The sequence below is a fragment of the Medicago truncatula genome, chromosome 8 (genome assembly GCF_003473485.1).
Source record: "Medicago truncatula cultivar Jemalong A17 chromosome 8, MtrunA17r5.0-ANR, whole genome shotgun sequence".
Lineage (NCBI taxonomy): Eukaryota > Viridiplantae > Streptophyta > Magnoliopsida > Fabales > Fabaceae > Medicago > Medicago truncatula.
In genome coordinates, this window is record NC_053049.1 from 48830817 (window position 1) to 48855124 (window position 24308).

Below are 24308 nucleotides of genomic sequence, written 5' to 3' on the forward strand. Positions count from 1 at the left end.
AGGTCATGCAAACTTAATTTAAGTAGGTCATGTAAATTGAGTTTAAGTGTACATCCTTAAACTCACTTTAAGTTGGTCATGTAAATTTAATTTAAGTAGGTCATGTAAACTGAGTTTAAGTGTACATTTAAAAGTTCAACCTTGTTCAATAATTTTACGTAATCTCAATTTAAGTATGTACATGTAAACTTAGTTTAAGTAAGTCATGTAAACCAAGTTTAAGTAGGCCATGTAAACTGAGTTTAAGTGTACATACTTAAACTCATTTTAAGTAGGTCATGTAAACTCAGTTTAAGTAGGTTATGTAAACTAAGTTTAAATAGGTTATGTAAACGAAGTTTACATGAACCTGCTTAAATTGAATTTAAGTTAACCTCGACGATGGAAATTGAAACTGTCATATAGTGCAGTTGAACAAGAACAAGAAGATTGAAACTAACATTATTGAAAAAGAAGAAGAAATTCATTTACTTATATGCACTTGAGTATCGGTGAAAGATGTTTTGATTCACTCTTTAATCTTCCATAGAGATTGATTGAACATCAGAATTGTTTGATCGTTTGTGGGTGAAAAATGGTGAAATTTTAGAATGACAATGAATGAAATCAAGTTTTAAGAAAATTTATATAAAAGGGTAATTTGGGTATTATAATAAACTTTTAAGAAAATTTGGGTTTAACAAAAAATATATGATTAAGAGTAGAAACTACGACGGAACTCCTTAAAATGTCGTTATCAAACCTCCTATATCTATAATCTTGAGGATAGACAGGTCATTTTTGTTGTTATTTTCCCTCCACTTCTTCCATCTTTTGAACTTTAATTTCAGTTAAAATTGTACCACTATTTTTTTTCTTTTTTTTCTTCAGCAAATTTTACTACTATTTTTTTTTTTTGGTACAATTTTACTACTCTTTCTAACTTTCTCTTATTTATTTAATTCTCTCTCATTCTTAAAGACCATTTAAGTGCGAGTTCTTCTTTCTTCCATCATTTTCTTCTTCCATCTTCAAAATGTAGATTAAAATGAGGGGGGAAAACTACATCCAAACAAAGTACAGATAAATTAAATAGTCAGTTGATGCTATTTTTCCATCAAATTTTTTAGATCCGAACGTTTTTTACATACCCAAACTCGCCGCTAATCTACAAACAAAAGAGAATAAGAAAAAAAGATAATATTTGTCAAAAAAAAAAAAAAAAAAAGATAATAAGCAGGAACAGTGGACAAAAAAGATAGTCTAAAAATTATTCATTTTTCAAGCTAACTCCTTTCATAAGTTTACTTGGATAAAACCGTAAAGGAGAATAAGAAGATGACAAATATGGAATTAATTTGGGTAAAGGTGAACGATTTTGGTGCTCTTACTAGCCTAAAAAGAAGGTCTTGGGTGTGAGGAAGTAGAAGAGTTTTTTTTAGAAAGAAAAAGGAGATAAAATAATCACAAATAAAGTGAGGGAGGGACTCACGTTCTTTTAGTAACAGGTATTATATTTCCGTTTTTTATGAAATATTTCTAGAGAACATTTTCTAAATTTAAAACAAACATATTCTGTGACTTATTTTCCATTTTTGTTGAAAGTAAACAACCCCTAAGCTTCCTATTCCTCTGTTGCACATATTGTGGTTTCCTTAATCCAGTGAAAAAGTTCCATCACAATACCTGCAATATTCAAACAAATAAAAATTAAACTGGCGTTTCCTTTTAATCGTGTTGGTCTCATTTTAAGTAGGACAACAATTTCCGCATAGGAACTACATTATCAAACGCATTAATGATCGGAAACCAATATAATACCTGTTACTAAACTTCTCAACAGCATCTGAGGCATATAGAAGGGTTTCATTGGCTTTCTCTAGAACCATGTAAAGTTCCTTCCCTCTTGTAACTCGAGAAATAACCCAGGCATTATTCTTTGCTCTTATGCAAACCTCTAGATCTTTCTCACAACTATGCTCGTCTAGTTTTGCACGATTCTTCTCCAACTCAACCTCCTGCCTAAGCTTATTCATAGCAAGTAAGGATTCCTGCACCGGGTATAAAAATCAAAGTTTAAACTGTTTTCAGCTATCAAGTAAGCTACTTGGTTTACAGTGCCACTGCCAACCACCGAGCAGTTTCATTAGAAGCTTTGATCTCTATTGTAAAGTCGAAATTTTAATAGCAATTATTTCAATTTATAACATGCCTATCACGTGTTAATTTAAAAAAATTAAAGGAAGATGGATATCAGAATACAGTGCAATGCCAACACTCTACCTTAGTTAAAGTTGTAACTTTTGTTGCTGGAGAAGCTCTGGATACATTTCTATCACCATCCACTAATAAATAGCGGTACCCGCCGACATGATATGCGTTCTCACCACCCCATCCTTTGGATAGTTTCTCTTCAATTTTCAATATCTTAAGCGATGCCTGATGTATTCATTCAGCAAACAAAAGTAGATGTTTAGAGAAAATGATATCCTTCTCAACACGAGAACCATTGTGCAGTTATTCAACAAGATTACCAGATCAACAAACAGAAAAAATTAGCGTCCTTGTAACTAAAGAACATTTAGCTGCATAAAGATAAACAAGTACATTAAAATTAAAAATCGTACACATTGAGGAGTATTCTGCAATGTTAGTACACTGCCTAATGAACAGACATGGCATGATGGTAGATGTGTTTGCATTATTCAAGCAGATCACCAAATATGTGGAGTTCAATTTATGATAATATAAACAAATCATAGCATGTAGTTTATTTCACTTTTAAAGTACAATATTACCATTTTTAAAGTACAATATTACTTGTATAGTTAACATTAATATCAACAAATGGTTGAAAATACAACCATTTATACAGTTATCCTGTTTCTGGGTAATCCGCTGTCCACAGCTTCAACGTGACACATAATTTATTAGAGAACAATAATGCAAAAAGGCACGAAGTTCCATCAATTTTATTAACAAGGTTTCCAAATACACGTTTTCTTGTATGCTCAGATATCATAATCATGCACAAAAAGCAATACCCAAGCAAAACGGGAAGAAAAAAAAATTAATGTGCACTTCACACCTGCAAAAAAAAAAAACTTGTGTTGCTGTCACTATTCGAATTCAAACAAATCTTTATGAAACTAAAACAGAATTCAATATAATAACCCACGATAAACAAACAGAAAAACTTCAGGCAATGGTCCGTTTCAATGGATGTCGCAAAGGAAACGGAAACGAGAAAGTAAAGGTGTTCACTCCCCTGTATTTGTGAATTATTTTCCATGAAAAGGAACAAAACAGAAGGGGCAATGACTAGTCCCCAAGAATATGTTTAAGCATAACACCATACAAAATAGGGATCCTATAAGTTCTTCGTATCAACTATCATGCAAGCAGTTAGTTGAGATCCCAAATCCGCTATGGATATGGCCAAATTAGTCCTTGTAATGTATAAGCCTTGGGCAATCCCCACCGTCTAAGCTAGCTTTCGAGATTAAGTTTAGCATGGCATAAACTCTAAGATGGTACTAGAGTCTATCTTAGATGAACTGTCGGAACACCGGTATTGTCCATGCTCAAAATGTCTAATTCTATGTGTGAGTGTTTTAATTGGCCCACCTACATTTGGCCATGCTTTAGATGTGCAGTTCTGAGCATAAGGGATGTGCTGAGATCCCATATTGACTAGAGATATAGTTAAAGTAGTCCTCATGAGGCTTGAGAAATTCTCACCCCATGAGCTACCTTCTGAGGTTGACTAAGGCATAGCCTAAGGAGAGGATCCAAACAAAATTTAACTCGATGGAGAACACCCGATGTTTTGTTTCAATCTGTCTCGGTTCATATTATGTGTACAAACTTAGTGGCAAAAGATTTGGAAATTAATGAGTTAGACCGAAATATGGTGCATGATAGAACACTATGGCGTAATTTGATCCCTGTAGCAGACCCCACTTAGTGGGAAAAGGCTTGGTTGTTGTCATATTATGTGTGTACAAACTTATAAGAATTCATTAGGAAGAAAAATATTCAGTATAATAGAAACTAACATTTTCAAGAACTTGTTGCTTCACAGCCGAGACACCTTGCTCCCCATTAGGTATTGAGGATATGGGGATAAGAAGCATCAAAGTAAGGCTCCTGTGCTGATAAGCACAAAGATACATTCTCTCCCCTGTCTGTTGAAGCAATACTGTTGGAGTAGCAAACACCCACGTACCAACCTCTGCACCCCATAAATCAGTGACAAGATAGCCATCTTTTCCCTTGGACCATTTGTCACTCTGCAAGGGCCTGACAACATGATAGTTGTTATCCTCCCCGGGGGAAATATCAGATGATCCATAAAAACTTTCAGGCATAGAGCTTGGAGGGGCCACATTAGTCTCGGTGACAACATTAGAAGCAATGTTTCCTTTACGTAAGTAGGACCAGGAACTTGTTCCAGAAGATAGAGCACGCGGAGTCAACCTTAGCACAGCATATGTGAATAAGTTTATGGTGTCATCCTGACAAAAGAATTGAAAGTCAAGGTTAATATGTGACTTAATGAATGGGCATACAACTTTATCAAGAAAAAAAAGAAGAAAAAACCAAAATTGTATTTGAAAGTTAAACCATACTGGAGATAGTGTTGTAGACACCAACAGGTCTTGAAATAAAATCAAAGAGTAGCAGGGAGTGTTTGCAGCAGAAGATTCGAGCACCCTGACAAGCGACTGCCAAAACAAGAAATCGATAAAATGAAATTTCATTAACAAGCCAGAACAGTGTGGGATGAGAAATAATATACATCTTTAGATAGGAACAATTGAAAAGGTATACACTAAAATAATAGGTGTAACAAATGTAAACTATAAGCATTAAGCACATTTCATCATAATCAATTAGTCATTGATGATGAGTAATTACAGCTTACCCTTGTCAGCTAAATATCCAAACTTGTGTAGTGAAGTGACTCACTGGACAACTTCGCCTAGATAAATTTGCACAATAAAGTGAATTTATGAATATCTGAAATAAGTTAGGGACCAAGAGAGAATAGTGGACCCATTAGTGACCCATACTGGAAATAGCCCAAGGTTTAGAATTTCTTTTATAAGAAACATTTTGAAGGACAGCAGGGAGCTGAGCTGGCAATACAAAGGAGGGAGAGCAGTGACGTTGACCATGAGTGCATGAGTTAGTTATATAAAGAATAATGAGAGTGGTGAGGTGGTATCGAGAATTCAGTTAAGGGGAGAGGAAAGGATGACAGAAAACCATTTTTTGTGAAGGGAGCAATGGGCTTGGACTGATAGACTACACTATCAGATATTTTCCTTTTGTAATCCAGTGATATAGTGATTGTTTCATAAATACAATTCAATATTATTCACCTGTTTGATTGTTTGAGCCTACTACTGTATGTAGTCCTCATCAATATTTTTATATGAAAAAGACCAAAATCTCTAGCACAAACAAACTACACCACTACCACCGAAGATGTGACAGTAGACATTGTATATAACAGGAGCAGCTAAGCTGATTATTTGGTTCATTCATTTTGAATACAACACTTATATTTTAAAGGACGTTTCATTAGCTTAACAGCTCATTTGGGTTAAGATTAGAAGATTAGTGGGTGTTTGTTTCCAAATCAGCAAATGCTTCGAAGCACTCAAACATGAAAGACACTGTGGTGTTCTATAGGAACAGAAGGGCAGTCGCCTCAAAAGAACCCTCAATAAAACAAGTTGTTAGTCTCTGTAAGGATATTTCCTACAAGAATGTACAAAGGGATGAGGAAGCTTTGCTTCATCAATTTTAGTTAGTAGTATTTTATAATGAGGGGATCCACATACACCAAGTTCAAGTGTATATCCAAGGCAGGCACTTGCTGCATTTAATAAATTGAATATGAATCCAAATCCTTCAGCCATTGAATTATATGGATATTAGGTAGATGATCGTGCATACCAGATTTTAGAAAAAAGCGGTGAAACGAAACATCAAACATCAACTAGTTTTCTAAATTGTATAAAAATTGTAGACTTGAAAGTTTCAATTAACCATTGGATTGATGAAATTCATAGTTTACAAATAAATAGATAAATTAAAAATGGTTTAAGAATGTCAATATTTATACATCATATGATTGGATCTCTGTGAGGAACCAGACTTAAGATGAACAATCACACAGTAAATTGATAACCAAAGAGAAAATTACTGAATATATTATTTATGATGAAAATGAGGATTTACAGAGGAATGTATTTCCTTCTGCCAGAGTATGGCTCCTACAGAGAGCTATTGCGCTCTACCGATAAGGCAATAACTAACTAATGATTCTCCACTAGATACCCCACCTCACACCTCTTATGCCTATTTGATAACCAAAAATCCCTAAGAATCAGTAACTATCTTCTCTCTCTTCCAGCAAAGAAATGTAAACAGGACTCCTAAAGATACAACAGATGATGTTACCATCCACACCAGTACACACAAAATAAGAATAGAGCATGAAATAATATTAAAAATTAAACAGCAGCAAAAATATTCTAAGCGCTATTGTCCTAATGTATATGATTCTTGAAGTTTTTCTTATCACAACATAAATAATATCTAACCTGGACTTCAATTGCAGCCTCGCGAGTTATTGTCAGCATCTGCACAGTTCCACGTTCCTTTAAGCAGTCACGGAACGAAGGTAGAAGGAACTTCTTCCCAACAAGAAAATCTGACCCAAAGAGAAAACTCGTGAGAAAGGTATGAGACAGCTCCTTCAGCATAAGTCAGGTAGCACATATCCAAAGGAAACCATTTGATACAGCAACTTAACCATTACCACAGCAACAATCATCCCACGGAGACCGCTTTACACACGCTGACAATTATGACTTACAATGAAATATATTGAATCATAACTCGAGTAAAAAATAATTATGATATATCAATTTTCAAAGGCATGTTACTTACCCCTTAAATAATCCATGATAAAGGAATACAAATGGCGTCTCACTAGTCCTCCACCAGGTTCTTTCTCAAGCATAGCTCTTACAGGTCCATGAAACATTACAAAAAGGGAGTGAATTTCCTTGAGAACTTTTCTCAATGCATCATCTCTCCATATAGGTTCTGAATCATTACTTTTCTCCACCACCTACAAGGCAGTCAACAACTTCATATATACTAACATCGAATCACTAAAAAGTGAAGCAACATCGCGATAAAATCTAAACTCAATAATTCAAGTCTAAAAATAAATATGAATTCGACCAGATTATAAACTGACGAGTTTAACGGAGATGCACTATGATATAAAATAATTTTCCACCGGCATTTTATGAGAAATCATGGTATTACCATGTAAGCCCACTTTACAACCGCAATTAAAAAATAACCGCAAAATGGTAGATTTTGATTGGAAATGGATGTAAAATAAATGGTTTACACCGACAGTGCATGACTCATTTTCTGTAGTAATATATCTGTGTGAAGAAATAAAATGTGATAAATTTATGAAACATGATTAAGAATAAGCAATAAATGGAGTTAAGTAACTGACCAAGACCATCCAAATATCGGGTTCGGGTTCATGAAAAACATGAGAATGTCTTTCAGCTTCAATGGAGTCACAAGCAGCTTGAGGAGAGAAAATTCTGCAATTGAAAAGAAGAATGAATGAGTGAATTGTATATAGAAAAGAAGGGTGATTCTGATTGATCAGGTTAGTTACCTAGTGAAAGTGATGAGTCCTTCACTGAGACCGATAACCGCAAGTTGTTTGGAGAAAGGTAAACCAGAAGGGAAGAAGAACAAGATCTTATCGAGTTCTTGACCTTCGTGTTGGCCTCTTCGTAAATCGAATATGCATAATTGTATCGATTCGTTTGATGAATTTGAAGATAAACCCATTTTCGATTTCAATTGATTTCAACAAACCCTAATTCTTCCCTTCTTCTTCTTCTACACATGTCACTGTAATTTGATGATCTACTACACAATCATGTTTTCCTCAACGATAGAGCTCACAAAATTAAACTCTGGAGAATTGAGGTGTGGGTTCGAACCAAGCCCATGTATAACATTCAATATCCCTATTTTATTCTCCCTTTTTTAATTTCCACCCTTTATTTTTATTTAGTATTATTAGTAATATATTTTCTATTTACACCCTATATATTTTTTGTTACACCCAGTTTTTTTAAAATTTTTTTGATAATATTAAAATTGTCCTTTTATATAAATTTTCTTAAAATCTTGATTTCATTCATTATCACTCTAAAATTTCACTCTCTTTCACCCACCAACGACCAAACAATCCTGATGTTCAATTAATCTCTATGGAAGATTAAAGAGCGAATCAAAACATCTTTCATTCATACCCGATTGCATATAAATAAGTGAATTTTTTCTTCTTTTTCAATAAAGCTGGTTTCAATTTTCTTTTTCTTGTTCAATTGCACTTTATTGTTGAGGTTAACTTAAATTCAGTTTAAGTAGGTTCAGGTAAATTTAGTTTACATAATCTACTTAAACTTAGTTTACATAACCTACTTAAACTGAGTTTAAGTATGTACACTTAAACTTAGTTTACATGACCTACTTAAACTAAGTTTACATGTAGATACTTAAATTGATATTACGTATAATCATTGAACAAGATTGAACTTTTAGATGTACACTTAAACTTAGTTTATATGACCTACTTAAACTGGGTTTACATGAGCTACTTAAACTAAGTTTACATGATCTACTTAAACTGAGTTTAAATATGTACACTTAAACTTAGTTTACATGACCTACTTAAAATAAGTTTACATGTACATACTTAAACTGAGATTACATAGAATCATTGAACAAGGTTGAACTTTTAAATGTACACTTAAACTCGGTTTACATGACCTATTTAAACTTAGTTTAAGTATGTACACTTAAACTCAGTTTACATGACCTCCTGAAACTAAGTTTACATGACCTAGTTAAACTGAAGAGAGATTTTAGGGTGTAACCAAAAAAAAATGAAGATGCTTTTTCTAAATTAATTTTATGAAAGAGTAATTTTATCATTTTAAAATACAACCAAGATTAAACAAGGTGTAAACTCTAATTTTAACCTCATTATTACGACGGAAATGACCGTATTTGTAAAAAAGCTGACGGAAATAACCACTAGGTTATAATGATGGAAACAAAACACATAAATCATGTCATTATTACATGAAGCTAATAATTTATATCCGGATTTTTTTTATTTAATCACCTTATTATCTGATAATAATATTTATATTTATACAAATTTTTATTTTTTGAATAAAATTATTTATTTTTATTATATTATACATTATTATCATAGTATAATATTATTTTTATTTGATCGTATGATTTATGAATTTTTCAATAACTTACACTACTTTTCTTCAAAAAATAACTTACACTACTTATATTTTAGAATAATTTTCATGTTTATGATTAATTTATGAAATATTATCATTTTAACTTTTTAATATTTCAGTTGTATTTACACATTTATTTTATAATGTAAGTGCGTGATTATCAAACTCTGGAATAAATAAGTGTAAGATTCCCGTAAGTGCAACTACAACTCGTACGAGGGTCGGAATTAGAATCACGGATTCCCGCTTTTTTATTGACTACTTGACAAAAAAAAAAGTAAAAAAAAGCATTTTCAACTCCAAAGGTTTGGTATGGTGGTAAAACAACGGGTCTAAAGTCAAAATAACGACATTTGTGTTACAAAATGTTGGTTTTATCACAATCTTTTATTTTCAAACCAGGCTTTATGATGCAGATAGATATCTCTGAAAATTGTATCTTCAATTGCTTATTTGGCTTTGTTTAAAATTCATTATTTGCTTTATGTGTTTAAATGGAAATTACTCTATCCAAGAGCGTTTAGATGGGATGGAACAGGTCTCTTCTAGTTTAACCAAGGTCTTGGGTTCGAATCCAGCCTTGCGCGCGGAGGGTACCTGGTTTACATCCAAAAAAAAATGGAGATTACTCTTGTCTAAACCAGCTTTAAGAAGCCTAAAGAAACGCCCAAATTGCTGGAATAGCTGCCTCTGCTCACATTACTTCAAAGTCCAAACACTTGAGTTAAAGAAGTATGTCAAGAAAGAGCAAACAAAATTATAGTATACATATTAGCTTATAAGTAATAATACATCTTCATAAATGTTCATCCATGTTTCATAACTGTTAGACAACTTTTACATTACATCACTATAACAATAAACAAGAATCGTCCTCACACAAAAAATTGAGATTTGAATGAAGACTGACTATATAACTAAGCAAAACTAAATCAATGCAACTGTACTCATAATGTTAAGGATTGAGATTTGAGAATGAACTCAAGTCTCATATAATCCCAAACCTACTATCATCACTTGATTTAACAGGATCTTTTGGAGAAGTATTTCCAACTGAAGGTTTCTCAGAGTGTATATGTGACAATTCATCAACTACATCCTTCCTTTCACTGTAAATGATCTCTTTCTTATCAACCTCGGCCATTTCAACCTTCTCCATGGTCATTGTGGTTACATCTTCAGCTGCTTTTGCAACAACAGTAATTGCACTCGACACCCACGAAGCTCCGGTTGATACATAAGGATTGCTCATGATTGCAGATCCAGCATCACTTGCCTTTTGCTCAGCAACCGCATAAACAGACTTTGTTTTTTCAGAAACCTGAAATTTTTCATCCATCTCTCTCACTTTTTCATTTACTATAGCAGTTCCAATACTTAGTTTATCAGTCAAACCGATTTTACGGTCGATGGAAGCAACTGTGGCAGAAGCATTTGAAATCAAGTGATGGCGTTCGTCAAAGGATTTGGCTCTATTAATTGCACCTTTTCCTAAAACAAAACCTTTGGCAAGCATGGTGCTCACAGCATCTTCAGCCTTCTTAACAGCAGCAGGAGTCTGCTTTTGGTTCTGAGATCAGCATTATGGGGTTAGAAATATTAGATACGAAAGAAACATTGCAAGTGTGTGTTTCTAACATAAAAAATAAATGATACATCTTAGAAATTTATCTGCAATTGTGAAGCAATGTTTCAAAATCTGCTAAATAAATGAGTCTTTTACTGCTAAGATAATTCGATACTGGTATTATAGGCACAATGAACAAATAAAAACTAACTTAGGTGCTTACAGGACTAAATGGTTGAGCTTCAGGGGGCAGCTGATAATTTTCAAATGGCGTGATGGTGACGGGAGAATTAGCTATGTTGGAACCCTGTACTATAAAGAGAAGCATGAGTATATGATTTTATCTTTTTTTTATATGCTACATTTATCGATGGTGTTTGAAAATGTCTTGTGAGATTCTAAATACAAAACCATACCGTCAAGAGCACCGCTGTGTCTGCTCCCTGTGAATTCTTAAAGGTAACATATGCAGTCTTAGTGCTCTCAGTTTCCCTGCAAAAAATTCCATGTAAGTGAATTGGGGTGAGTGGTGAAAATTTGACAAATACTTTAAACAATGACAATCATTAAAATGGATGAGTCTAACTTTTGCATCTCAACATATTGAATGTCACCAGAGAATGAGAAAAACTCTTTGATATCCTTCTCGGTCGCAGTCATTGATACATTGCTTACCTTAACCGTTTTTATCTGCCAGAAGTAAAAATGAATCAACTTAGGATTTCTTCTGAATAATTAGATTAACCAAAAGTAGACAAAATTGCAGTCAAAATCAGCAAACACAATTTGTCAAATGAAACTCAAGTTAGTTGGCTTTGACCCAATATGAATCATACATATATCCATGCATTTATGGATTTATTATAATCTATAATAAAATATTATTAAATGTATACTTATTTAATTACTAGTTTTCTGATTATATTGTAGCAAAAGGCATGCATATTTATATTGTAGTGTCCAGGTATCTAGAGTGAAAACATGATATTAGTTCCGGATTCATATACTTTACAATAAAAAATAATCAATACTATTATGTAACAATTTATTTCTCACATCTGAGACATGAATTGTCCAATTTGGTGTACTTGTAGATTGGGGAACAGCTCCAACCCCTTGATCTTTATGGTCCACTGGAACCTGCATATAATAATAAAATGCTAAAATAAGTTATTTATTTTTTGTCATTTTTTAAGAGATGATGAATAGAAGTTCATATTTTAATCAAGGTAGTAATGATGGAATCAAGTAATCTAATGTGCACTATGATGCACTACAATTTCATCAATTTGTGAATTGATAGAACCATTGATGTATTTGCATGCACAAATTTCACCCTCCCATCAACCTTATTAGGGATCACCGTATTTATATTAATTTATTTATTACAAATCATAGATTTTCATTAATCGTGTCTAAGGTAGATTGAATGGTCTACACAAAATGAATGACATGTAAAAACATATTGAGTGTATGTATTTGAAGAATTTCTCAACAAGCTTCGTAAAAAACAAGAAAATCACGACATATATAGAATGCAATAATAATAACTAGATCCATATTTAGGAACACGTAAAAATCACACGCAACAATGAACAAACAAACATGAGTAAGTGAGAACGTTAATTGGAAAAACAAAAAAAACATACCGACATGAAGTTTTGTCAGATACGAAATAGTAGCAACAAGCAATGGAGAGATAATGGGATAGTTGGTTGATGAAAGAGGATGAAGAAAAATGTATGTTAATGAATGAATACAAAAACAGGGAAGGGTATTCTGGTAATTTGAAAAATGGAATATGATTCTTCTCGTGAGTAGAATAACGCAGAGTTCGCGCTTTCAGATTTGCGTTAGTGCATCCAAACTAACTCAACCGGTCCTTCTTTGTCCCACTTCATATTTGTTTTTGGTAGAAATTCATTTTTCATTTTTGAGAATTTCTTTTCTCCCACGGTATCCTTGTGACGCCCTTGAATACACTTATTTTATAATCGGAAGTGCATGTATTTGACTTTTTTAGATTGTTATAGACTTCGAGCTATACATCTCTCTTTTTCGACCTTTTGTTTGGCAATTTACCATTAAAAAAAATAGTTTAGATTATATAATTCAAAGCGTGTTTATCTACGTCCAAATTATATAATCCAATATATGTTTGTATATATGTTCTCATAATCAGACATCGCATCACCACCTTTCACCCTAAACCCCTCCAAATAAACACCCTCATTTTGAAGAAAATGCAATTTCATCTTACATTGCAAGCATCGATAGACTTCATACACACTATTTTTGTCTTAATGCAGAGATAATGTGAATTTAAAATCTTACTCATTTGAAAAATCAAGTTCGTATTATATAACTTGGACATCCTTATCGATCTCCCCTCTGATGTGACGCCTCACCTTACAGCCCCAATTATGGCTTCCCGTGTTGATGTTAACCCAGACATTGCACCTCAAGTTGTGGATGATCTAAAAAATGTCAAACTCAAGGTTCCACCTCTAGTTGAGAATCTTTACAACAATGTCAAAGTTGAGGCTACACCTTCAATTGAGAATCCTCCCAAGAGCAGTGCCGGAGACACTCTCTCTAACACTCACTCTTTTATTGTGTGAAATCAATGTAGGTCCCATTTCCAAAGTGTAGGAACCACATCGATTTCAACCAATAAGAAAGATGGAGAGTGTTGAAAAGAGAGTGTTGCTGACACTCCTCGTCCTTTCCATAATGCCAAAGTCGGGGTTGCGCTTTCAGTTTAGAGTCCTTTTGACAATGTCAAATTTGACGTTGCACCTCAAGTTGAGAATCCTCCTACTGATTATCGAATATAATTAAGCACCGGTAGAAAGTTTACGTCACAAGACGAGTTGTTGGCATGAGTTCGAGATGAAGCAAAAAACCTAGAATTCACTTTTATTATTTGAAAATCAGATAATGGGGGGAAATGGCAGAAAAGAGTTTGTTATGTTGAGACGTGAAAGAGAAGATTCTTATACCGAATACAAGAAGTTTATAAAGTGTAAAATATAGTACTAGTGAAATGTGATTGTCCATACATAATGAGAGATTATTTGTTGATTGTTGTTTTATGAAACCATAGAGTTTGGGACAAAAGAACATATATAATCACGAAACGACTCAAGTCTTTTAGGGTCATAGATATGATAAACGCAAGAGATTGTAAGAGAATAGGCTTATGTGTGAGTTAACAACTTCAAAGGACACTGCAATAAATATCATGACCACTTTGCAAAATATAAATGCTCGAAATGCAACCGATATCAAACATATTTATAATGCACGTTACAATATAAACAATCTATGAGGGCTTTAAGATCATAAGTGCAACATCTAGTAAAATTAGGGATGGGAATAGGCCAGGTCAGACCAGACTTTGATAGGCCTGAGCCTCGCCTACGAAATAAATCACAAGCCTGAGTCTGACCTATGGCCTATCATAAGCCGTTTTCTAGGCCTGGTCTGACCTATTTAAAAGTCTGGACTGCCCTGAAAGCCTACTTACATGCCTACTTCACATTAAAGTCATCAAATAGTTCATTTGGCCTACTAATTAGGTTAAACATGTCTTAAAGCCTACTTAAAAGCCTATTTCACTACAAGTAAATTTCAACTAGATTAAAGCCTACATAAAAGCCTATAACAAAAAAGCCTATTAAGGGACTAATAAATAGAGAAAAAGATGTTTATATTTTTAATATATGCAATTATTTTAATATAAAAAAAAATATTTTTTAATAAATAAGTATTAATAGGCCAGCCTATTAGGCTTAATAATCTTTTTTTGAAGTCTAAGCTTGACCTATTTAACTAAACAAGCTTTCTAAAAAGCCTAAGCCTAGGCCTATCTACTAAACAGTCCAGGCCAAGTCAAAACAGGCCAGCCGTAGGCCCCTGTAGGCCGGCCTGATCTATTCCCAACCTTAAGTAAAATGATCGGTTGAAAATAAATATGTGTACAATTATAGAAAATTGGTTGATTCCGATTATGTCAAAAATATTTTATGAGCTCATCAAGATTCTATAAATTATTGTGAATGATTATCTTCTTTAAATGTAACTCAACATATTTTAGCAAAACGTCCACGAGAATGGATCGACGTAAGAGTATCAACCTTAAGCATGGTACCAAGAGCAACACTCATTCGTCATAGAAAGTTCTTGTTGTAAAGCACCATCATAAGATTGGGAATACAAAACCCACACCATACTTTTACGAACGTGGTTAGCATTGGAACCAAACAAAGGACACCATCTTTAAATAAAAGGAGCTGTGCTAATTGGGTTATTCAATTTGCCTTAATGATGTGCGGCATTTTATTTAAAAAATTGTGCACTAGTTGTTTTTTTAGGAGAAGGTACTAGTAGTTTTTTTTAGGGGAGAAGGTACTAGTATATTTTTTTTTCTTTTTCAGACAAAAGGAGAAAGGTACTACTAGTTGTTAACAAAAGAAAATTACTGTATAAAATAAATTTGTTTATCTTATTTTCCAAAAAAATAAAATTGTTTATGTTATAAAATAAACTAAAAGCACAATATCAAAGAAGAAGATGACGACGATGAAAGTTTTTGTATTAGTTTTTTCATAAGTGTGTCATTTACATGGGAATGTAGGTCCGATTTATAGGATACAATATGAACAAATGAATGATCAAAATAATTAAAGACCACTAACCATCCATTCATTTATAATAAGGGTCTTGTTAACTAATATCCTTAGGACACTAGTTAAAGATTTAAATATAGAAATACTTTACAAGTTTTATGTAGATAAAATTACTTTTTAAACTTTTAATGTGTTGAATATATCATTCCCAAAATAAAATTTTCTTTTTAAACTTCTTAACAAGTGCCCCAATAACACTGCACTTGTTAACATTTTCCTTATAATAATTATAGGAAGGTAAAAGACTCATGATGAACATCCACTAAAGTTAATTACTCATAACAGTTTCAACATTATTTTTAAATTTATCAGACACCAAGTCAAGAAATTCCATTATTAAATCCAGTGAAGCCATGGCACACTAGGAGTATATCTAACCAAATTAATTGAAGTAGCTTTTATCCAGTTTTGCCTTTAAATGTAAAAAACACCCGTCCCGTGATCGCTTTTATCACTATGAGCTACCGCAACTTCTAATTTGGGGTTTTGAGTAAGATTTTTGTGAGTTATTTGTATCTTTTGGGCCACCACATAATTGATTTTTTATTTCATTTATTTATAATGAGTATATGAAAAAGAGAAATGATATTTATACAATTAATTTGTAATAATTTTTTGACAATTTTCTCTCTCATACTTACATCATATTTTTATTTTCTTTCTTTCTCTATTATTTTTTACTAATATAAATAGAGAAAATAAAAGTTGTCTTGAAAGTTGTCACCGATGGTTGTTCATATATCATTGCTATATAAAAAATAAATAAAAATAATGTATAAATGAAGAATTAAAGATTCCGAGAATTTCGGTTAAATTGGCGGGAAATTGGTGGGTGGCAGCTAGCGAATTTTTTGGGATTTTCAATACTTTCTCTTACCGGGTCCTACAGGACATTCACTCTTAACCAACCAACACCGTTCGATCATATTCCAATCCAACCGCATCAGATCATTTACCTTCCCGCCTATTGTACGGTACTTTATTCCCTACACTTGCACCCAAAGAAAGCACTTTTTATTTTAATTAGAGCAATGATATTTGAACAACCATTTTTAATAATTTCGGTGATAATTGTCATTCTCATACACACGTTGTACTTTTATTCTCTTTATTCTTTTTTCTCTCTCTATTGCTATTGCTCAATAAGAATAGAGGAAAAAGGTTGTCATCCAAAGTTGTCTAAAATTGGTTATTAAAATATCATTCCTCTTTTGCTTATTATTTCACTTTTTTTTTAGATAGAAAAGATGACGAAACCATTGTAAACTCACACATACAAAGTGAATGTATCGGGATTCGAATCCCAATCATGACGTCCGACCTAATAATTTCGGCATTTTTATCAGTTGAGTTAGAACTTATAATAAAAAAAAAGATAACTTCATATTTACTTTCTGAGTTATTTTTTTATACATACATTCAATAAAATTAAGTTAAAATGTCTCTTTGATAGATAAGTCATGATAAATATCTACAAATTTTGTGGTTAAGCTCGGATACTTTTCAAAACTCTTTACATGTTCTTCTGTTGATGTTGGATAAAATATTATATTGAAATTCTATGTCCCAAGCTAAACTATGTTTCCGGAGCTGTTATTTTCCATTTTTTTATTAGTTTAGTAAGTTAGAATTCACATTTTTAAGGTGAATAAATAAGGTATTCGAGGTTCAAATCTTCGCCTCTGTATATAATAATAAATGTCTTTGTCAATTGCTCACAGAAACATTTTCCTTTGTTATTTTAAAATAAATAAAAACTGTTCACTTAAGTTGTAGAACTTTTTTTATAAATATATTCAATCACATTACATTATAATGTCATTTTATAAGTTAGTTCATCAAATATCTTTATAAATATTTTCAATATAAAGAAGCTTTATACCGAACTAAACAATTGGGTTTTGTGGTTATGAAATTACATCAAAGATAAATTGTTCAAAATGATATAAAACCTCTAATGTCATCAAATCAAAGTTTTATATTAAACTAAACAATTGTCTCAAATTTTCCTTATCTTTAAGTTGAAATCTAGATAACATAACTTCTTTCCCCTCATAATCGTGTAGCCAACAAAAAAAAAGTTTTACTACTCCCTCCGTTTTAAAATGATTGTTGTTTTAGGTAAAAAAAATTGTTTTAAAATGAATATCACTTTCATTTTCCAATGCAATAATAACTTTTTTTTTTCAATTATACCCTTCAATTAATATTGTGTTACACTACTTTCAAAATATTATTTTTTCTTTAATGAAAAATAAACTAATAGTTGATTATGATAATTTGGTAAAGTTGCTATGACATTTGACTACTTTATTTCATTCCTTAATCTATGTGCAGTTGACTAAAAGGACATCCATTTTGAAATGGAGGAAGTACAATGTTTATACAAATTAAATTCAATAAACAACTTTCTTTTGGTCAAATAAATGAAAATTAAAATCACAATGACCATAAATAACAACTCATAAATACACTTTTTCTTTTTCAATCCCTTTTCACATTCTCTCTCTCTCTCTCTCTCTCTCTCTCTCTCTGTGTGTGTTTCTTCTTCACTTCGCCGCATTTTCTACTTGCTTGTGTACCCAATCTCAAACCAAAAACATGGTAAGAACAATTCATCAATTTCCTGTTTTTCCCATGGATTCTTATAAAGTTTTGATTTTTAACCTATTCTGATTCTAATTTCGTTCATTTTGCTTTCAATTCAATGTTCATTCATAACAGCTTTTGCATTTTAGATTCGTTTGATTCTTGATGATTCTGTTTAGTTTGATATGAACTCATTGTGACCATTTGATTCATATTTTATTTTTGTTTTAAATGTTGGTTGTTTTCAGTTAGGATTAGATGAGTATATGTATCAAATTTGAAATTTGCATGTGAAGATTTGGGTGATTTTTCATTTGTATTTTGAATATCTGAGATTAGGTTTAGGTTTTTGTTGTCAAAGTTTATATTTTTTTCATCATTGACTGTTGAAATGTGTTTTTGCTTTTAGATTATTTCTGATTCTGAATTAAGTTTTTGGTTGGGTTCTTGAATTTATTTTGTGGGTACTGAATAATGATGGATTTTGCAGGTGGGGAAGGATCAATCACCAAAGGAAAGGAATAGAGATTGGATTAGAGCTCTTATGAATAGTAGCTCTGGCTATTGTGATGATCATCGTGATCTTCGATCTAATGAGAAGAATACTTTCTGTGTAGATTGTGCTGTTAGATTCTGTAGGCACTGTAAGGAAGCTCATTCCATTCATAGAAGGTTTCAGATTTACCGATATTCCTATCAGGATGTTTTCCGCCATTCGGAGCTACAGAAGCACTTTGACTGCTCAAATATTCAGGTTACTTTGAATGCATTATTACAAGTGATTGATTCATTTTCTTTATGATTTATATCAATTCGATTTATTGAGATGAATCTGTTTCATTGTTTGTATATTGTGCTTGTTTTGATTTGTTTTAATCTGATTGGTGATAGACTTTAATGATCCGATGGACATTACCATTAATGGTGAACCTATTGAAATTACATTGAATAAATTTTCCATATGGGTTGAATTATAAATTTTCTAATGTTGTTATCCATGAAATAGATTGTGTCTATTTTTCCTTTGTACTGTCATTGTTTGTTATTGAACATTGTTGGAAGTATGCGCTCTCACACTTAAGCTAACTATTAGTATAATCCAACAATTACTATTGTTAAAGTATATACCAATTGTTATTTATTGATCATAAACTCACACTCAATTTTGCATAGTTTTCATCGTACAATTATTCCATGATTTGGCAGACTTACATATCCAATAAAGATAGGATTGTGCATCTCAAACCTCGGCCTCCAATCTATAAGTCTAAATCTGGTGATCAATGCCCTGAATCAAAATCCAAAGAAAGCAACTTATCAGCAAGATTTAAGTCAGGAGGTAGTACATGCGAAGAATGTGGGAAACACTTACAAGATGAGCATAGTCGCTGGTGCTCAATTATATGCAAGGTAACAAACGTGCTCGTATTTAATGGTAAGAAATTTCTGCTTTGTATTAAATCACTTGTAACTCAAATCATGTGCTGTTGTTAGATAGGGGAGCCTCAAAGCCAAGGTCCAAATCATCATACAGAAAGGAGTTTAGTTGACTCTTTCAACCAAAGTGGTAGATGCATCATCACTCCAAAAACTGAAGCTATTGACTTTACTATGAGTGATAACCTTAATTCGGAACCAGAGTCATCTATTTCTGAAGCTGAGCCATGTGGGCGGGTTGAAGTTGTGAATTTCAGAAAGCGCCCAAGAAAAACTACTCCTGAGAGGCCTGTCTTTGTTTTCGTTTCTTAGCATATGTTTGGAAAATGCACTTCAATTTTCACAGCATCACTGTGCGGCAATTTGAAGCTAGGACAGACTGCTTCTTGCTATCCACCATGATTTTCCTACTCACAACGAGCTACCAAACATCCTATTAGAAGTTATCACAAATACTACTCTACTGTTTCCTTTATTTCTTTTCCTTTGATTTTTTTGCTTCCATTTTAGGATAATGAGACAAGGTATCTTGAACAATTAGTAACTAGCTGAGCTTGTACAGCCTAAGACTTTGATACTAATAGTAATATAGTATTGCCTATTGACACACTCTTTTCATTCAATTTCATAACCATCGTTTGGAATTCATCTCACTAAAACATGTGCATACGTACATGCACTCTAATGCTGCCATCCCATCTTGATTTCTTAATGTTTGAATTCTCATGGTCAATGGTTTTTCATGTGATAATTTATGTTTTTCTCTATTTAGTAGCCTATCTATGAGCAAAAAAAATAAAAAATACCATTTCTATTTTTTGCCCATGCCTATGTTTTTGCTTAGCTGAACTAAACTAATGAACATTGCACCAACATCCCCAGTCTCCGACAACAACAAGTGATGGGATTTTGTTTTTAAATAAATGTATTATAATAGATTTTTTTACGGTCTAGTTATGTATTTTTTTTTGAAAGAGGTATGTATTGTTTATGTTTTCATTTGAAGTATATTTTGTTTCTAATTATTTTCATTCAAGATTTGTTTTTTAAAACTATCACTTATGTATAAGTTCCTATTACAATTTTGTACCATTAATATTTTAGAATTTTTGTAATACTCTTGGTTACACTACGAGATGGTCGATTGATTGTTCATGCCAAATAAATCTCTATATTTTTAATCAATAGAATAATTTATTTAAAAAAACTTCATAAAAATTACGCTAAGCTTTCAATGCTGCAGCTGGAATGGGATGACAAAGATTTAAGTGTCCCCACAACAAAATGAGCAAAAAAACCAAATCTTAATTGTACTCATTTCGTAAACGACATGCAAACATTGTTCTAAATCCTTGTTTTTAAGCTATCTAAATTATAATATTTGACTACTGTAGTATTGAGGTTGAATATGTGTCTAACTCTAAACCTATAAAATGATGCCGGACCCTCCTTGATTGTTTATTTTTCTTCTCTCAACCTTGTGTTGACAAAAAAAAAACTAAATATTGTAACTGTTGAAGCACATGGATGATCAAGACTATCATGTGCGGCGCCCATAATGCCACCATCACCGACTATTATCACAGTTCTAGTCTCATTTTATTTTTTAAAATTTGACGGTGGAATTTAGTTTACACACTAGATATTGAGAAGGGATGAATTTGCTCTTTAGCGTATCAAATGTACTGCACCCATTTATTTTCTTGAGCTGGAGGCTGGAGCAACGAATATAAGATTAATTTAATTAATATAATTAAATAATTGTGACTCTTGTAAAATGGTGTAAATGTTCACGAAATAATAAAAGAAATCATGAAAATGTGTGAATAAATTTCAATAAATATTTGTAACTTGGTAAAATTTACTTACTACTCCCTCCGTCCCGCAATGGATGATCCATTTGAAAATGTGTAATTTTGAACTAACTTACTTTGATCATATTTTTTTACAATATACAAAGAGGAATAATATCATATAAGATGTCATTAGATTTGTCTCGATGAATATTTTCAAAATATCAAATTTTCATAATTTTTTATAATATATTATTCATGATATTTAAGCTCAAAATTATGAATTGACATGCGTAATAAGATCAACTGTCAAGTATTATAAGGGACGGAGTGAATATTGTTTAAGGATTCTATCTTTTCATAAAATTTCTCTACCATAGTACAAGTAAGAAGGGTTATGATAAAAAAATATATATATATACATGGGGATTGTTTCTACCATTTCTCATAATATCACTATAGAAGAATGTATGTTATTTAACGTCTCTTTAAAAAGAAAAAAGGAATTGTAACCAAAAAAAAGAAAAAGGGAATTTTGAGAGAGACACGAATCAAAGAGGGGGATATATAAATGAAAAGAAAGGAAGGTTGAACTAAATATTTAAGATAGGAGAGTTTGAAATTTTGAAACGGAAGGCACTTATTTTTCTAAATAACAAATTATCCACCACTCTCTATGAAGCTCCCCCTAACACGATAAGAATACAATACCGATACAGTGAGTGATACGAGATTTTTTTTTCAAAACTTTCGATACGATCAAATGTGGAGGAAAGTGGGATAAATGGCCGATACTACTGGAAGGATTCCTCTTCCACGATACGTTATTAAAAGATTAAATTTAAAACTATTAGTATAAGTGTACAATGTATAAACATAACTAAAAATGATAATAAACAAACATTTACATAAATAAAAATGATCAGAACAAGTGACAATTACATATTTTTTCTGCACAAATTAAAATATAGCTAAATATCATTAGTACTATCCAAAGATAACATTGTTAGTACTACAAAAAAAGAATACAATTGTCTAATGTTGACTACTTAATAGTTAACACTATTTGAAATTGAAAACAATCAATTTAAAACAAACTTTTTTTTTTTCAATTAGAGAGAAGAACAAATAGAAGAAGATATTAAAGGGAGAAGAACAAAAGAAAAAGTATTAGAGAGAAGAGAAACATAGTAGAATTCTCTGGAGGTGTTGATGGAGGCAATCATTGATGCTGATGTTGAGATTCAGTTAATTGATGGTAAAGGTTAGAAGAGGAAATAACTATCGTTCAGTGGTTGACAAGGAACCCTATTTTTTGGGGTTAGAAGAGACAAATGTTTTTGACAGTGTCGTCGGTCTTAATGTATTTTTGTTTCTTATTATTATTTTTTTTAAATGAAATATGTAAGATAGAAGTATCAGCGTCGAAGTATAGGTTAGTTGTATCGAAGTACAAGTTAGCTGTATCTGACACGTGTCAGTCATTTTTTTCTTCAAAAAGATAAATATTAATCGATCGATACTTCTCCGATACGCATATCGGACACGATTCTTCATCATTTTTGGAGTATCAGGGCTTCACATACCACTCTATTGAAAACCCAAATACTTACTTATGCCATGGATATGGAAGTGGGCATGCTTCATCTTAAAAAGAAGGAACTTGGATTTCCTGCTGCAAAAATATCACGCAGTTACACGCTTTTGTGGATCTCAACCATATATTTAAGATCAAACAATTTAGGTTTCAAACACAAATTACACTGTAAAGTTTTCTCATCCGCCCATTTAAAATCAGATCAGTTATAACACCTTGCTGTAACGGTGGGAAATTCAATTCCAAAAGGAGAGAGTTTCAAAAATGCATAAACAACTTAGTAACATAGGCTTTACCTAACATTTGGTGAAATGTTAATGAACAAAATTACATTTTTAACATTTTTCAAATGTTACTAAATCTCAAGTATGTTGTAGTGATAAATATAGTGTAGATTGACACTTCCTTGTAATCTTCTCAAAATAGAGTTAGCATTGGTATGTGTTTACATGATGATGAAGGACATTTAATGTCTGTTAGAACGCTTTGGATAACTCCGTTGTGCTCAATCGAAATTGGGGAAGCATTAGGCCTTTTACATGTTGTTAATTAGATACATGATTTACAACTTACCAATGTTGATTTTGAGCTGGATGCAAATAAAGTTGTTGGCTATTTTTACAAAGATTGCGACAATGTTTCAGAAATTGGTGTTGTCGTGTCTGAGTGTCAACGTTGTCGTAATTTATTTTTTGAAAACTCTAATTTTGATTTTAATTGGAGACAAGTAGATGAGGTCACTTATGCCTTACTTAGCAAGGATAACAAAGCACAATAAGTCAACTAATTCATTGAATCATAGTCATCCAACTTGTCATTGTACTAAATCATTAAATTACAAGGAAAGCTGGGTCTGTAACTGTATATGTACCAACTTGAACATGCCCTTGTTCAGTATAAGTTACTGCTTCTTTCAAATGCTCAGCAAATTTTAGTTTCACCAATACAGTTGAGAGCCTATGTCTGCATGATAGTGAACAAAATCGGAGCATATTAAGACAATGTAATGCAAAGTTGTAGTGCCAAAATCAATTTTATTTAGATTAACTTGGCATTTGACAACGGTCCATTTTCAGCCCAAAACTTCGTAGGTAGTCTGCATTAGAAGAAAGGTGATTACTTAATTATAATCAACTAATGTTGCAAAAGAAAATAACAAATAGAAGATCTGGTGAAGAGTTTCATTATTCAGCGGTCCATATTCAATCAGCTATTTGTTTAAGATGGCCAAGCCTCTTAGAACTCAGACCAACCAGATGTTTGGTTTAA

At 32.2% G+C, this 24308-nt stretch overlaps 3 protein-coding genes across 4 annotated transcripts; 1 reads left to right on the forward strand and 2 right to left on the reverse strand.

Annotated features, from left to right (window-relative positions):
• Positions 1-1411: 1411 nt before the first annotated feature.
• LOC11411165 (vacuolar fusion protein CCZ1 homolog B) lies at positions 1412-8046 on the reverse strand. Of its 2 annotated transcripts, XM_013591914.3 has the most exons (10): positions 7706-8046; positions 7535-7628; positions 6946-7129; positions 6815-6853; positions 6597-6706; positions 4611-4706; positions 4038-4496; positions 2263-2418; positions 1801-2030; positions 1412-1665 (listed from the first exon to the last, which is right to left on the reverse strand). In XM_013591914.3, the coding sequence occupies exons 1-10, from the start codon at positions 7882-7884 to the stop codon at positions 1635-1637; spliced, it is 1578 nt and encodes a 525-aa protein (XP_013447368.1). In that variant the 5' UTR covers positions 7885-8046; the 3' UTR covers positions 1412-1634. The 2 variants fall into 2 exon arrangements, with proteins under 2 accessions (XP_013447368.1, XP_003630989.2); XM_003630941.4 differs by lacking the exon at positions 6815-6853 and having other exon boundaries at positions 7706-8044.
• A 2095-nt stretch (positions 8047-10141) lies between these two features.
• On the reverse strand, positions 10142-12808 carry LOC11409624 (binding partner of ACD11 1). The gene is made up of 6 exons (XM_003630942.4): positions 12582-12808; positions 11989-12072; positions 11519-11622; positions 11349-11424; positions 11156-11239; positions 10142-10935 (listed from the first exon to the last, which is right to left on the reverse strand). The coding sequence occupies exons 1-6, from the start codon at positions 12585-12587 to the stop codon at positions 10354-10356; spliced, it is 936 nt and encodes a 311-aa protein (XP_003630990.1). The 5' UTR covers positions 12588-12808; the 3' UTR covers positions 10142-10353.
• A 5297-nt stretch (positions 12809-18105) lies between these two features.
• Positions 18106-20293, forward strand: LOC11410140 (uncharacterized). The gene is made up of 4 exons (XM_003630944.4): positions 18106-18227; positions 18703-18966; positions 19419-19622; positions 19707-20293. The coding sequence occupies exons 1-4, from the start codon at positions 18225-18227 to the stop codon at positions 19959-19961; spliced, it is 726 nt and encodes a 241-aa protein (XP_003630992.1). The 5' UTR covers positions 18106-18224; the 3' UTR covers positions 19962-20293.
• The last annotated feature ends 4015 nt before the right edge of the window (positions 20294-24308 follow it).

What these genes read in the sequence shown, in the direction of transcription:
- LOC11411165 (XM_013591914.3), bottom strand. Translation starts at nt 7,884, where the DNA reads ATGGGTTTATCTTCAAATTCATCAAACGAATCGATACAATTATGCATA. An exon ending in AGCAACAAGTTCTTGAAAAT is followed by an intron (nt 2,419 to 4,037) that starts GTTAGTTTCTAT and finishes TGAATACATCAG; the next exon opens with GCATCGCTTAAGATATTGAA. An exon ending in GTTGAGAAGTTTAGTAACAG is followed by an intron (nt 1,666 to 1,800) that starts GTATTATATTGG and finishes TGAATATTGCAG; the next exon opens with GTATTGTGATGGAACTTTTT.
- LOC11409624 (XM_003630942.4), bottom strand. An exon ending in ACACAGCGGTGCTCTTGACG is followed by an intron (nt 11,240 to 11,348) that starts GTATGGTTTTGT and finishes TTTATAGTACAG; the next exon opens with GGTTCCAACATAGCTAATTC. An exon ending in AAGCTCAACCATTTAGTCCT is followed by an intron (nt 10,936 to 11,155) that starts GTAAGCACCTAA and finishes TGCTGATCTCAG; the next exon opens with AACCAAAAGCAGACTCCTGC.
- LOC11410140 (XM_003630944.4), top strand. An exon ending in TTGACTGCTCAAATATTCAG is followed by an intron (nt 18,967 to 19,418) that starts GTTACTTTGAAT and finishes ATGATTTGGCAG; the next exon opens with ACTTACATATCCAATAAAGA. An exon ending in GGTGCTCAATTATATGCAAG is followed by an intron (nt 19,623 to 19,706) that starts GTAACAAACGTG and finishes TGCTGTTGTTAG; the next exon opens with ATAGGGGAGCCTCAAAGCCA.